General features: G+C 59.8%; 1 protein-coding gene across 4 annotated transcripts; it reads right to left on the reverse strand.

Annotated features, from left to right (window-relative positions):
• Nucleotides 1-42: 42 nt before the first annotated feature.
• Nucleotides 43-13,520, reverse strand: GRAMD2A (GRAM domain containing 2A). Of its 4 annotated transcripts, none has more exons than XM_074600006.1 (12): nucleotides 12,443-13,036; nucleotides 9,740-9,853; nucleotides 8,987-9,044; nucleotides 7,463-7,535; nucleotides 7,275-7,378; nucleotides 6,389-6,487; nucleotides 5,376-5,447; nucleotides 3,782-3,844; nucleotides 2,282-2,435; nucleotides 1,826-1,925; nucleotides 1,610-1,717; nucleotides 43-1,097 (listed from the first exon to the last, which is right to left on the reverse strand). In XM_074600006.1, exons 2-12 carry the CDS (start codon nucleotides 9,841-9,843, stop codon nucleotides 1,094-1,096), a joined length of 939 nt encoding a protein of 312 aa, XP_074456107.1. In that variant the 5' UTR covers nucleotides 9,844-9,853; nucleotides 12,443-13,036; the 3' UTR covers nucleotides 43-1,093. The 4 variants fall into 4 exon arrangements, with proteins under 4 accessions (XP_074456107.1, XP_074456105.1, XP_074456108.1 ...); XM_074600004.1 differs by having other exon boundaries at nucleotides 3,698-3,844; nucleotides 12,443-12,727; XM_074600007.1 differs by lacking the exons at nucleotides 43-1,097; nucleotides 12,443-13,036 and adding an exon at nucleotides 13,448-13,520 and having other exon boundaries at nucleotides 1,606-1,717.
• Nucleotides 13,521-13,583: the final 63 nt, after the last annotated feature.

The following is a 13,583-nucleotide window of genomic DNA, read 5'->3' on the forward strand; positions in this document are numbered from 1 at the left end:
AGCCTGGCACCACCGCAAGGACGCTGGCAGCAGATAGGGACATACTAGAAAATCCTGGTTTTATTTTCATTTAAAAGCCATTCTGAGCCCGGAGGGAGCAGAGAGCTCTTCCCCGGGGCTCAGGGATTTGGCCCCATCAGCACTTGTAGTTCTCAAAAAAAACTGGAAAGAAAACCAAAGTAAATGACACAGGTATCACCTGCCGTCCCAGCACTATCCTGGAGGCTGCGGGACAAATCCTGTGGCACTCGGCTCTGCATGGTGACGAGGAGAACACAAACCAGAGCACAAACAAATTGCGACCCGGGACGCTCACCGGTGCCAGCCACGGGTTCCTTTCAGGATGTCTTAATGAGGTGAGCGGGGCTAACGAAGCCCTGGTCCAGCACCATTCCCAGGTGCGGTCCCCAGTGAGGACCCTAAAGTGCTTTGCAGGGGGACGCACACACACACGCACGCCGAGACGCCCCGGTGCTCCAGAAGGGACGGGTTGGGGGGGCCCATAAGGAGCCCAGCAGAGCCGGGGGGACCCCAGTTTGTACCCCCACCCTTGGGTGCCAGGATAAGTGATGCCCCCACAGGGCTGGTGGCCACTATCTCCCCATCCCTGCAGACTGAGAGGGGGATGAACGGGCAGGTTCAGCCCAGAGCTGCTGCCCAGGCTTCACCCAGAGCAGCAGCAGCAACTCAGCCACATTTCTGGGGGTTCCCAGTGAGCCTTAGGTCATCTTTTAACAAGAAAAACCCAAGTCTGGAATAAAAAATGGCGCCCATTTTAGCAGCAAGTCCTACGGGGAGGTCCAACCGCCCGGCAGCCCCGAGCCATCGTCCCGTGTTATGGCACAGCAGCGTCCTGGGGAGAAAACAGGTTTCCAGCGGGACACGGAGTTGGCACCGGTGGCCATCAGCCGGCCGGGCGGTCCCGCCGGCAGCGGGTGCCAGTAGGAAGAGAGAAGATGCTTGGTCCCATTTTATCGGCCGAGGGAAAGCCAGGCCACGTGCAACGGCCACGGCCTGCAGGACGCAGCACTGGGATCCATCTGCAGGGTGGCCCGGTCTTGGCGTCCATCCTCAGCCAGCGCCGGGGTAACGGTCACCTGCAAGCACAGAGTGAGGTGAGATGGAGTGAGAAGCCACGGAGGCACCGTCCCCCAGCCTGGTGACCGGGTCCCATGGGCACAAGGAGGGAGACACCCCCCCGCCCCGCGATGTCCCCAACCCAAGGGAACTCAGACCTCTCCATCCCTTGCTGGTGCCCACAGTCGCATTAGCCCCAGGGCACAGCCCAGCTCCACCGAGATGTCCTGGTGCTTCCTCCAACCGGGGGACCAGCCCCAAACCCGCAAGGAAGCCTTGTCCCAAGGGCTCAAAGTCTCAGGGACAGCAGAGATTTCCCCGGTCACTCAAAGCAGTGGGATCATCTGCTGCACAGGGATGGCCCTTCAGGGTCTGCCGTCAGCCACGCCAGCAGCAGGCACAGGATAAGGGACACAGCATCCCTGGGACATGTCACGGAGGGGAGCTGTTGTTCTTTGCACCACAGCCTTCGGGTTCTCCACTGCGTGCAGTGTGACCCACCTGCCCCAAAGTGTCCCCGTGGGTCCCTCACCTCCTGTGCCCGCGGGAGAGGTAGTCCCGGTTCAGAGAGCAGAGCTGCTGCTCCAGACGGAAGATGCGAAACGCCAGGTATGAGGAGGACACGACCAGGAGGCAGATGCTGGGAGCAGAGGAACAAGCAGAAGTGCTCAGTGGCTGGTGGTTGAGACGGATGCTCCCAGTGTATGCCCCGTCCTCCCCACGCCGCGGCCGCCCTCAGCACACTTACAGCACGATGAAGATCTTCAGGAGCTGGTAGTCAGAGGGCCTGAGCTCTGCCACGCAGCTCTGCTCCACCTCCAGCTCCTCCTCGGTGTTTATTGCACTTTCTGAAATGCAAGCCAAGAGTCAGCACTCAGCAAGAGCCAATGCAAGCCAATGGCTCCAGCCACTCCTCCAGCAACCGGGAGCCTTCAAGCATCAAATATTCCTCCCCCACAAGCTAATGCAGCCTGCACGGTGTTACAGGCACACACTGAGGGCTCAGACCCCTCAGCCAGGAGACCCCATCACATCCCCAGGACCCCATCCCCAGCTCCCAGACTCAACCCTGCTCGTCTACAAGGCAGAAACCCCCTCGGCGAGAGCAGAGGATGGATGAACATGTATTTATGGAGTTTTACGTCCAGCACCATGTGCGGGGCAGGGCACAAACCCACGTCCCTGGGTGAGACGCAGCCCTCACCTGAAACCAGGGGCTCCTCGGAGGTGAAGCTCTCCTTGGTGCTCAGGCTGCTGATGGAGGTCCGGTGGATGCACTGGTAGTCGGCGTCCGGCAGCGTCAGTGACAGCGAAGCGGGTGACACCTTCCTCCACTTGCCCTCGGGGACGATGACCTCCTGCAGGAACAGCCCCAGGTGAGAAGTGCCGCAGTTTCTCCCATGAAACCAGCAGTGCCGAGGATACGGTGGGGCCAGATTTGGACTCGAACATTACGGCTTCTCCATCTGGTACCAGCACATTCAAAACATCATCTTAAGGGGGAGCTGGTCCTCCACGATGGCCCCGTGGGGATGCACGTTCCTACTGCCATAGGAAGGGCCTGCCCTCGCGCCCCACACCTGCCCCAAATACCAACTGCTGCTTCCTTCACCCCTTGGTTTGAAGCTCAGAGTGGTCACCCGTCATCCTCCGAGAGCCCCTCGCCCCCCGCCCTGGGGCTCAGCATCCCCGTTCCAGCCCATCCGGAAAGGTACTGAGCAGGGTGGCAGCCAGCACAGAGAGGGGTTCCCCCACCGGAGAGTCCCTGAGGCTGGAGCTGCTGGAGGGCTACATCCCTCAGAAGCACCGGGAGATGCTGCCAGCCTGGATCACTCCCGCTTCACCCCTTGAAAAGCACCTTCAACCCCTGGGATGCCACCAGCCCACAGGGGACATCCCACTTGTCACCTCCTGGGCCAGCATGCAGGGCCAGTGGCCTGCAAGGGCCACCCCGATTGTCACCTCCTGCACCCAGCCAGATGCACAGGGCCACCAGCCCACGGAGGACACCCTGCTTGGCGTCCCCATGCGGCCCAGCACAGCCGCAGCACCAACAGCTTCATGACCAAGCAGAGACGGGGACGGGCCACCCATGCTTCATGGAGAGGACACTGTTGGCCGGGCTGGCAGCCGCTGCGGGCAGAGCCGGGCCCTGCCAAGCTCCCAGGGCAGCAGGATGCGGCCCCTCGCACTCCCTCTGTCACACCGTGGTTCGGCAGGCTTTTTCCTCTCCAGCCTCCCAGCCATCCCATATGTTTTTGGGTAATTCAGCCACATTTCCAGCCTGTTATCCATATTCACGGCTGTGAAGAGCATCAGCCGGCGGGAGTGGCGCGGCAGCATTTTCCACATTGCCCCAAAGTATTTCCATCTGTAAATGCACCCCCGGGACCAACCAGCCGGGTCACGGGCTCGTGCTCAGCTGGGGGCTGTCTGAATCGTCCTCTTGACCCGTCCCTTTCTGCCAAGTCGGGGTGTGAGGATCCCAGAGAATAAGCTCTGAAGGTGATGGCCGCATCCTTGCACAACCTTTCTCAGCAGCAAGGGGAGAGAACCGACTCCGCACCCTGCAAGTGGCTGCCGGCCGAACCTCAGCATGCCGGGAAGGCGTTAAACCCACCGAGGGGGCCGGGCGGCCGCTCTCCTGCCCACGGGGTGAGTTCGTGGGGGTCCTTCCCTCTCCCAGAGCTGCCCTGAGCCTCACCAGCGACACGGCGTCGGGCTCCTCCGTCAGCTCCTTCAAACTCAAGCTCTTCTTACTGGAAACCTGGAGGGGAGAAAGAAACGGGTGTTACAGAATCAGAGCGGTTTGGGTCAGAAGCGACCTTAAAGAACATCCAGTTCCAATCCCCTGCCCTGGGCAGGGACACCTCCCACCAGCCCAGGCTGCTCCAAGCCCCGTCCAACCTGGCCTTGAACACCTCCAGGGATGGGGCAGCCACAGCTTCTCTGGGCAACCTGGGCCAGGGGCTCACCACCCTCACCGCAAATGATTTTTTTCTCACATCTCATCTAAACCCCCCTCTTTCAGATTAGAACCGTTCCCCCTCGTCCCATGGCTCCCCTCCCTGATCCACAGTCCCTCCCCAGCCTTCCTGGAGCCTTTAGGGACTGGAAGGGGCTCGAGGGTCTCCCCGGAGCCTTCTCTTCTCCAGGCTGAACTCCCCCCAGCTCTCTCAGCGTTACGGTGCCGCCTTTCCCTGCTTCAACCTGAGCCAGAAAATTGAATTTTGATGTTTCTGGCAAGTCTACAAAGAGCAACTGCTTAAAATTTCCAAGAGTGGGGATTTTGTGGCCAAAGAAAAGCACCCATTGGAGGACGCGGCACCCCACCGCCGCTTCCTGCTACTGAAAACCCTATGGGACCACGGCTGAGCCGAGGGCTCCTGCACCAGTCTTGGCTCCCGGAGGAGGGGATAAACCATCGGGAGGGGAAAAAAAAAAAAAAAGGAAATACCTGGGCAGAGCCCAGCACATTTCAAAGAATGAATTGCCCAGTTGGGCAACGGGGCTGAGTCACCCCAGTCGCCGCCCAGGCAGAGCCGCACACACCCTTCGGGGCGGGAAAGGGCTCTGGCACCGGCGTCCCACGTGCTTTGAAGGCAGGGAGAAGAGGAGATCCCCAAAACCCTCCTCTCCAGTTCCAGGGCTGATGGATTTCTTCCCCCACCTCAGGCTTTTTAATTCAATTCAATTTTTTAATTTTTTTTTTTAATTTGTACCATTTTTCCTCCCCTTGAAACTTTACATCCGGGGAAAAAGCAGCAATGTGGGGAGTGGCAGAACTAGTATTACTATCAGATTATAAATAATTCATACACACGCCCTGGGAGAGAGCAGAAACTCCGGGCTCTGCCTCCGTCATCCGTGACCCAGAAAAGGCCACCAGCGGCTCACGGGGACAGGACACCCACGCGACAGGACAGCGGGGACGGGCTCTGCCCCGACGGGATGCTCAGGAGCGTGTCAAGAAACAGCCATCGTCATTTTGAACTACGGAACGGGGACAGCATGACAGTCCCCTGCATCGGGGATGATGAGGATGCAGCAGTGCTGCCATTCTGCAGCGGGCAGAATGCTGCCATCATGAAGTGCTGCCATTCTCAGCGGGCTCTTGCCCCTCTTCCTGTCCCTTGCTGCAGAGCAAGGATGCTGAGAAGAGGCAGCAGGCACCAGGGAGGGCTTTGGGAGCAGTCCAAAGCCTTTGTGGAGATGGCAAAGAGCTTTTGCTCCCCGAGACACAGCCCAAAGGGAGCTTGTGACTATCGAAACGGTGTCAGTCACAGGGCGGACGGTACCTGCAGGTGTGTGCAGACCCTCCTCAGGACGTCGTAGACGCTGTCGCGGGAGATGAGGGACACAAAGATGTACTGCAAGAGAAAGAGAGAAGCTGCTGGGAGAAATTCGCCCCCATCCCAAGTCCAGTTCCCCACAGGTAGGGGACAGGCAGACAGAGACGTCCTGCCCTTGAATCCCCACTCCTTTGGCAGCCGCGTCCCCCCCGCAGGCATCTCCCCACAGAGTTTCCCTGCTGTTATTTTTGCAGCCTGCTAAAACCTGGACCAGATTTTTTTGGGGCCAGTTTCGCTCGGCTGCTGTCCCCACAGGGCCTCCCGTGCTCAGCCCAGAGGGACGCAGCAGCAAACGGGGCCGGGACCAACGGAAAACATCCCCAGGGATTGGCAGGAGGGGACACGGGGCAGCGCTCACCTTGCCCGATGCAGAGCCCACGCCACGCACAGAGCAGCCTTGCAACCAAATGGCTTTGAATGCCCAAATCCTGTCTTGTGCCACCCCCTATTAAAATCCCACAGGAACAACTTCCTCCCAAAATCCCACAGGAATAACCCCCTCCCTGGCAGGCGATGGGGCAGGCGGGGACTTGGACGCACTGAGCAGGCCTACGTCAGCTCACTGCAGCCGACAACACCCAATGTGATTTAAAAGCTGGAAATTCATCCCCTTCGCCAAGTTTTCCAACAGCTGGGGTTGAAGCCCTTCCCCTGCTTGCGTTTAAGGAGTTTAAAGGTTTTATTGGAGCCTGGCAGGGATTTTTCAGGCTCGGCCGAGTTTCACTTGGGCTTTGCTTTGCCCAGAAACAAAGTGAAATTCAGAAACGAAAGCAAAGCCACGGTGTTTGCCCTGGCCGGCTGCCAGCACGGAGAGCCACGCTCGCTTCCCCACCAGCCCACGCTTTCAGCCAGGGATGGGAATCGCTTCATTCCCCGCTCTCAAATCGCAGCTAACTGGGAGCGCGGCATCCCCCGGCTGCGGCAAGGCCGGGTACCGATGCTCGAAGCGCCAGCGTTACCTTTCTGCTGGCGTTGGTGGTGATGGCCAAGCCGTTGGGCAGCAGCCGGGCCGTCTTGTGCTTCTTGATCAGCTGAACGGAGACCACCGGGATCACAACCTGGAGGGCAAAAAGACACAGGGACAGGCAGGGACGGGCACAGCATGAGCTCGGGGAGTTTCTTTCCCAAGGTGGAGATTTAACATGCATCATAATTATGCCCCAAGCAGAGCAGCAGCGTGGGGATTCGGCGTTTCACAGAGACAGCCTGTTTTTTATTAAAGGTCACGGCATCCCCCCAGCATTAATCTAGGCTCAGAGGTGGATTCTACTCGATCAGAACAGTGAGGAAACAGGGGAAGCATCGTCCAGCGAGTATCCCTAAGACCCATCAAGAGAGCCCCGCCCCGCAAGCCCAGGGAGGGTTAAAAATAAAGCAGGACAAAATTTATGGCAGAGTAACTTCATCGAAACCCCGCACTTCCATCAGACATTTGTTTAAAGTGGCTGATATAAATAATTCAGTTCTTCAGCCCAGTTTTAAAGGAAGTCGTCTCTCCCCAAGATCCCCGTCAACCACAAGACTAACAGGGAAACAGCAGATTGTAAATCAAGAAGAAAAGCCAAGAGAGATACAAATCCCCCCCCGCGGCCCCGAAACCTTTGATCTTCCTTCAAACGCCGTTGCGGCTTGTAGGAGGTTTTGCATCAGGGAATTTTAAAGCAACCCAGTATTCGGTTTCCCCGGGCAGATGCCGCAGGTGATCGGAGGGGGAGGCACAGCCACACTCCCCTTCGCATCGGAGGCTTTTGACAGCGATTTTGGGTGCAGGAGGGAATAAGCGGGCTGCGGCGTAGCCTGGGCTATGAGCCCTGTGGGACTGGGGTGAGCTGGCCCCCACGTTACCTTGATGTCCTTCCCGAAAAGGTTTGCGTAGAAGCAAAGCCAGTTGGGGGAGATGTAAAGCCTTCCCTGGATGAGGATGTCTCTCTGGAGCGCGCAGGAGCAAACTGCAGGGCAGAGAGAGGGGGGGCATGGCAGATGGTGTGCCGCACCCCACCGCCCCCGTCCCCTTCCCTGGCCATGCCACCCACCTTTCAGCACGCTCTCCTCCGTCGGGATGTCCTTGAACAGCTTGTGGTACTGGGAGTTGTACTTGCTAGCAGCCTGAAAACGAAGCAGAGCAAAGTTATCCGGTGACCTTGCTGATAAGGAGACCCAGAAAAAACCCTCACCCTCCTGCAAATTAAAATAATCTCCCTCTCCCCACACCCGGGACCGGCGCAGCGGGGTCCCACCGGGCTGGGAACGGCGGAGCCGAAGGGCTAGAGGAGGGTTGGATGATCCAGCACTCAGCAAACGCTGTGCCATCCTCCCAGATAAACATTTCCCCTAATATCTAGAGTTTATCTAAGGAGGCTGAGCCTCTGCGAGGAGCTTGTTTTCCCCCGGGCTCATCCGCAGGCAGTTTATTTTGCCCAATGGTTTCTCTCCTCCTCCTCGAGCCCTTCCCTTATTCGGGGCACGGTGACAACACTTGCTTTGCGCCCATCGCGCCGCGCCATCCAGCTATTTATATTCCCGGTGCCTCTTCAAAGCCTGCCGGCAGCCACGGCAGGAGGCTCGGCAGGTTCGCCCTTAAATAATTCTGTATAGAAGTTAAAGGCTCCAAAGCAGTTCGACGCTTTGCACTAAATCCACTCAATTAGTGCTGTAAGGCGACACAGGCAGATCTGCGTCCCCTGCGCTGGAGGAGGCGGCGCCCCAGACCTCGGGGAGCTCCCTGGGAACACAGACGTCCCCCGAAATCCAAGGGACAAGACGCTTCGCCAGGATGCAGGAAGGTCCAGCGCAGCTTGAAGGGCCCCGGGACAGTCAGGCTGGGCTGGAGGCAGCACCGCAGGCAGAGCCCTCCTGCCCACGGTGACAAGGTCACCTTTGCCGCGCGCACCTTGTCATCGGATGAGCTGGGCCATAAGAGGATCAAGGCTCTGCATCACCTGGGGTCAGCTTAGACACCCCCCAGAGAGACGCCGGGGCGGCGGGGGTGCTGGCAGGAGTGTTTCAGGGGGACACAGCGGGTCACTGTGGCATCACCTCCAAGCCACCACCAAGAAACACCCCCTGGCCCCAGCACAAACCCATTGCCAACCCAAAAAACCTCCCAGATGCCTCTGAATAAGCAGGATAATGTTTTTTTCTTCCATCTTTTTCAAGGGAAAAGGCAAAATGCCTCCTTCCTCCGCTCCTTCCTCTTCCTGAGCATCTCTTGTTTGTAGACAGCCTATAAAGCTCTACTTAGGGCACAATTTGAACAACAAAAAAGGTTCAAATGAAGCGGAATGGAGCTGCTTGCAGTCAGGATTTTCACTTTTCCTTTGCTCTGGATGGAAAAATCTTGAAAGTGTTTGCAGGGCAGACCACAGGCCACTCGGAACCATCATTGGATCCCCTGAAACTGCAGGCAGGAGCCTCTGCCCTGAACCCGGAGCCACCGCGGCTCCCCCTCTGGGTCCCACAGCCCACGTTTGAGACCCCAGACAGGCTCCTCCATGGCAAACAGCCGCGGTCAGGCTACAATGAACCAGCCCAATTCGCTCATGAAGCCAAAGACTTACCACTTCCCGGTGGCATTTCTTGATGTCTTCATCCTTCAGGGCTTCATTCAGGTGGAGGCTGGAAGGAAAAATAATAATAATTAGGTTAGTGAAAAGTCCCAGGTCTCCCACCTGCTCCCAAAAGCATGCGGGCTGCAAGAAGAGACGTGGCAAGATGCAGAGGACGGAAGAGAGACCATGGGAAGCCACATTTTGGATGTCTCAGTGATTTATCATAGCATTGGCGTTGCTGAGGTTAAATAAAGGCCGCAGAAGAAGGCTGATCTCTGTCTGGCATCAGGCTGATGTTGAGCTGGTGGAGGCACCAACATCGGGGTGCCCATACCCAAAACCCACCCCGGCAGCGGGGGAAGGAGTCCAGAGCAGCCTGGGACAGGTTAGGAGCTGGCAATGGGCAGCTTTGGCCAGGTCAAGGTTTCCCCAGGGAAAGCACAAACGGGAATTTGGGAACGTGCCGGGGCAGGAGAACAGACTTAGCTTTGGCTGTGCACCATCAGCATCCATCCACATCCATCACATGGGCAGATGAAGGGAGAAACCACAGGGACAGTGAAATCCTCCCAACAACCTCAGCAGCGGGAATACTGGTCCCCTTCCCAAACCCCTTTTCCCTCCCTGCTTTCATAGACCCGATATCCCAAGTCGGCGGGTTGCATTTGGGGCTCGGAGGCAGAGGGGGTGCTGCAGGAGGTCGCAAGAGGATGAACAAAAAAGCAAATACTCGACCGTAGACTCCGGGATGCTGCCCCTCACCTGCCATCAAGGGAATCCAAACTCTTCTCCTTGTGGGATGCCTCCAGTTTCTCACGGCCGTGCATGGGCTCGGGGCTCTTCAGGGGAGCTGCTTTTTCATGCATCAGCTTGGCACTGCAAGGAGAAGCCCGTGAGCTCCCAAGGGGAAGGGAAAGAGGGAAGAAATGCATTTCGGAGCTGCAAATCCATCCCCTTAAATCCCCCTCCGCACAGAGACATTAGTATCTCTGCCGCTCCAGGACAGCAAGAATGTTTCTGTTCAAGTCATGCGGCAAAAAAAAAAAGGGCATTTATTGCCAGGAACTCCCCAGCCCTCACAACCGAGTGGCCAAAGAGCAGCAGCTCCCTCCCCACTGCCTCGGATAACACCCTCCAAAGCAGAGCCTCTCCTCCTCAAGAGATGGAAGTCGGGATGGGAAAAGTCGCAGGTCTACAAAACTCCCTGGGGCGAGGGAGATTTCGGCCAGCGAGGGCCAGGGTCTGCTCCCGGGTCGGCAAAACACCATGTTCCGAGGGCACAGTCCATGCCGAAGGCACCGCCTCCCTCCTTTAATTGCTCCCCTGTCTTTAAAGCCCGTTATTTACTATCATGAGTTTTATCAGAGGCGCTTATCGGCCGTGACAGGTAAAGTAAACACGCTCCCAGCGCCGCGCAGGGAAGGTTATCACCTGGTGGGCCAGAAAGGTGACGCTTCCGCCCTCGGCAAACCGCAACCGGAGATTGCCGTGTCACACAGCTTCTGGCACCGAGGGCCAAAGCGGAGCACGATCCCAGGGGATCGATGCCAGAGCCATGATCTGTGATTACTCGGTGCATGCCGAGGCTCACCGGCAGCGTGCAGCAAGGCAGGGATGCGATGATACAGGCTCCAGCAGCACAGCAGAGCCGGCAAGCAGCCATCGGACCTCCGGAAAGGAAATTATTCAAGGGAAAAGAGCTTGGCTCAACGGGCAGGGGGTGATGGCAGAGCAGGTGGGGGGACAGGCAGGATGGCAGCAGGCAGGACGAGTGCCAGCGGGCAGGATGAGCGTGGAGCTGGAGCGCATCCCAGTGCCCGCAGGGATGATGCCGTGGCTGTGCGGCAGAGCCCAGGCGAAGAAACCATCCCAAAGGGCTTCCTACATAAAAAGAGGGGCTCTTTCACCGCCTCATGCTTCCCTACACACACCCTGCTCTCGCTCCGAGGGGTTTGTCCAAAGGGAAACCTGTCTAAATAACATCCACGGACTCGGGGAGAGTCAGGACAGGGGTCCTGCACTCCGACAGCCATGCCCAAATGGCCTGAGAGTCGAAGCCACGTGAGCCCCCGTGTCCCTGAGGCCTCGAGGTTCCCAATGCAATGGGGCCAGGCTAAATCCCAGCCGGAGGCATGGGGGACACTCCCTCAAGATGCAGCACGTACGCGGGGCTGCAGGAAAACTGAACACAAGCCACTGGTTAGGACTGTGCTGGGAACCAGCTCCCGGATCCCTGCAGACAGAGTTTTGCAAAGTAAACAAGCTGCCCGCACAACCCCCCAGCCCGAGCATCGCGGGGATGGGACCAACACACGAAGGCTGTGGGGTTTTTTTAGGAGAAGCTCAAGTCAAAGGATGTGTCTGGAAGGGAAAGGAGACTCAAACAACAAGAAGCACTGAAATAACATCCCGTGGCATCACACCAAAAGGCTTTTTCCCTGCCTGATTCCTCGGATACCCTGCACCTTCGGGATGGACAGCCCCATGCCACAAACACCCTCTGCCATGTGGTGTCATGCTGCCCTGAAGCTGAAACTTGTATCACGGAGGCACCAGACCCTTCCTCCCCCTTGCCCCTGTGCTGGAAAAGGGGCTCTGACCCACTCCGGAGCCTCCCTCTCCAGAGCTCAGCCCGCTCCAGCTTCCCCCACGTCATTCCTTAAATCCCTGAGCAGTTGTACCGCTTAATCCGGGTGAGCGGATTTAGCCCTAACCGGGGCTGACACCAAGGGGCACCATGCGGGGTACAGGGAGAGGCACCCTCTGCCCGAGGCGAGGACATCGAGAAAGGCCCCCGAGGTCACCAAACACACAGGAATCCCCTAAAACGATGAGAGCCAGAGGCAGGAGAGCACGTGGAAGCACCGCATCGTCCTGTCTTGGTTTTCTCTCCCTCTTACGGTCACTGCCAGGTCAGAGTGTCCCCAGACACAGCGCTGGCACTGGGTGGCTCCAGGGGCTGCGAGGAACATCCTTAGCCACCACAGAGACATTGCAGCAGCTGCCTTGTCTCCATCCCAGCTCCCAGACGCGGCAGTGATGGGTATCCAGGAGCACAGGATAAGGCTGGGCTCCAGGCACAGCTGACAGGGAAGTCTCCCTGTCCAGCTCTGCTTCCAGCACCGGCACAAGGTGGAAAACACTTTCTCATGGCTCACACCATCATCCTCCTCGAGGAATTTTTGTAGCAGGAAGCTGCTCCTGCTGGAAAATCACCATCCCAAGTGTCCCAAACTACAAGCAACAACAGTCGGAGCTGCCGAGACAAGGCAGAGCGGGCGAGCGCAGGAGATCCCGGTAAAGAGAAAACATTCCCGGTGACCTGCCGCTCCTGTGCCTGCCGTGCTGGGGCTGACACCCCCCTGCCTGCCCACGCAGGCTCCCCCAGGCCCCAACTCGCCTCCCCGGCGAAGGCGAAGCCCAGTGCTTCTCCCTCCCCGCGGATCGGCATCTCCCTTCCCTTACGCAGCGCTGGGATCCGGCCTGGAAATGCTCCGGTGCGAGTCCCTCCGTCGGCGTTGGATTTTCGCTGGATCCCTTTTCCCCGCTGCCGGCGCAAGCGAGGGGGAAGGAAGCACGCGGCGGAGGCGGGAGAGAGCGAGCCAGGGATTTCGCCTCCCGACGAAAACAAAAATAAATAAATAAGAGAGGATGAGAGGCGGAGGGAGGCACTTGCGGCCGGGCCGCCTCGGCCCGGGCGGGATCCGGCGGGCTGCCCTTGCTCCCGGCTCTCAAGGTCACTTCGGTCCCGCGTGCCGGCGGCTGGAGCGGAGCCACCGCCGGGGATGCTGGAGGGGAGCGGCGGGTCCCCAGCGGCGCTCGCAGGAGAGAGGCGGGAGGTCAAGGGGAGGAGGGACGGGCCGAGCCCGCCGCGCGTCCTCCGGTGCCCCCCCCGGGAACCGCCTGTCCCGGGTCGCGGCCACGGTGCGCGCTGAGGCCTCGGTCCCGGCCGGTCCCGGGACCGCTTCCAGCACGCGCGGTACTAGTTTGTACTGGGCGCCGCTCCGAGAGTCCCGGCCCCGCAGCTCGGCCCCGGCGCGGCTCCGAGAGCCCCGGCCCCGCTCCCCTCCCCGGCCCCACAGCTCGGCCCCCCCCAGCACCGATCCACGCCGGGGGCCGCGGCGAGTAGCGGCCGGAGCAGCCCCCGCCGCCAGTCCCGGGCCTGCCCAGCGACAGGGTGGCGGCTCTGGGGCCGGGCGGCGGCGGCAGCGGCGGGACCCATCCCCCCGGCCCGGTTCATCCCCTCAGCGAGGGGGGGTGGGAGCAGAGCCTCGGTGTTTCCGCGCTCCCCTCAGAGCGCGGCGCCGCCGGGGGCAGGCCAGGGGCCGGCACCGGCCTCTCCGCCGGCAGCATGGACGCTCCCCGCGGCTCCCGCCAGCCCCCCGGGACCCCCGGCGCCCCCTGGGCCTCCCCCGCGGTCGCCAGTCCCCCGGGGCTCCCTCGGCCGCCCCCCTCCTCCCCCGCCCCTACCTGCGCGGCGGCCCCGCGCTGCCCGGCGCCGGCGTGCCCCGCGCGCCCGCCCTCCTCGCGCCGCCACGGCGCCCGCCCATTGGCCGCCCGCTGGCATGCCCCGCCCCCGCCGCCCGCGCCCATTGGTGGCTGCCGC

This window comes from Larus michahellis, chromosome 9 (assembly GCF_964199755.1).
Source record: "Larus michahellis chromosome 9, bLarMic1.1, whole genome shotgun sequence".
Taxonomy (NCBI): Eukaryota; Metazoa; Chordata; class Aves; order Charadriiformes; family Laridae; genus Larus; species Larus michahellis.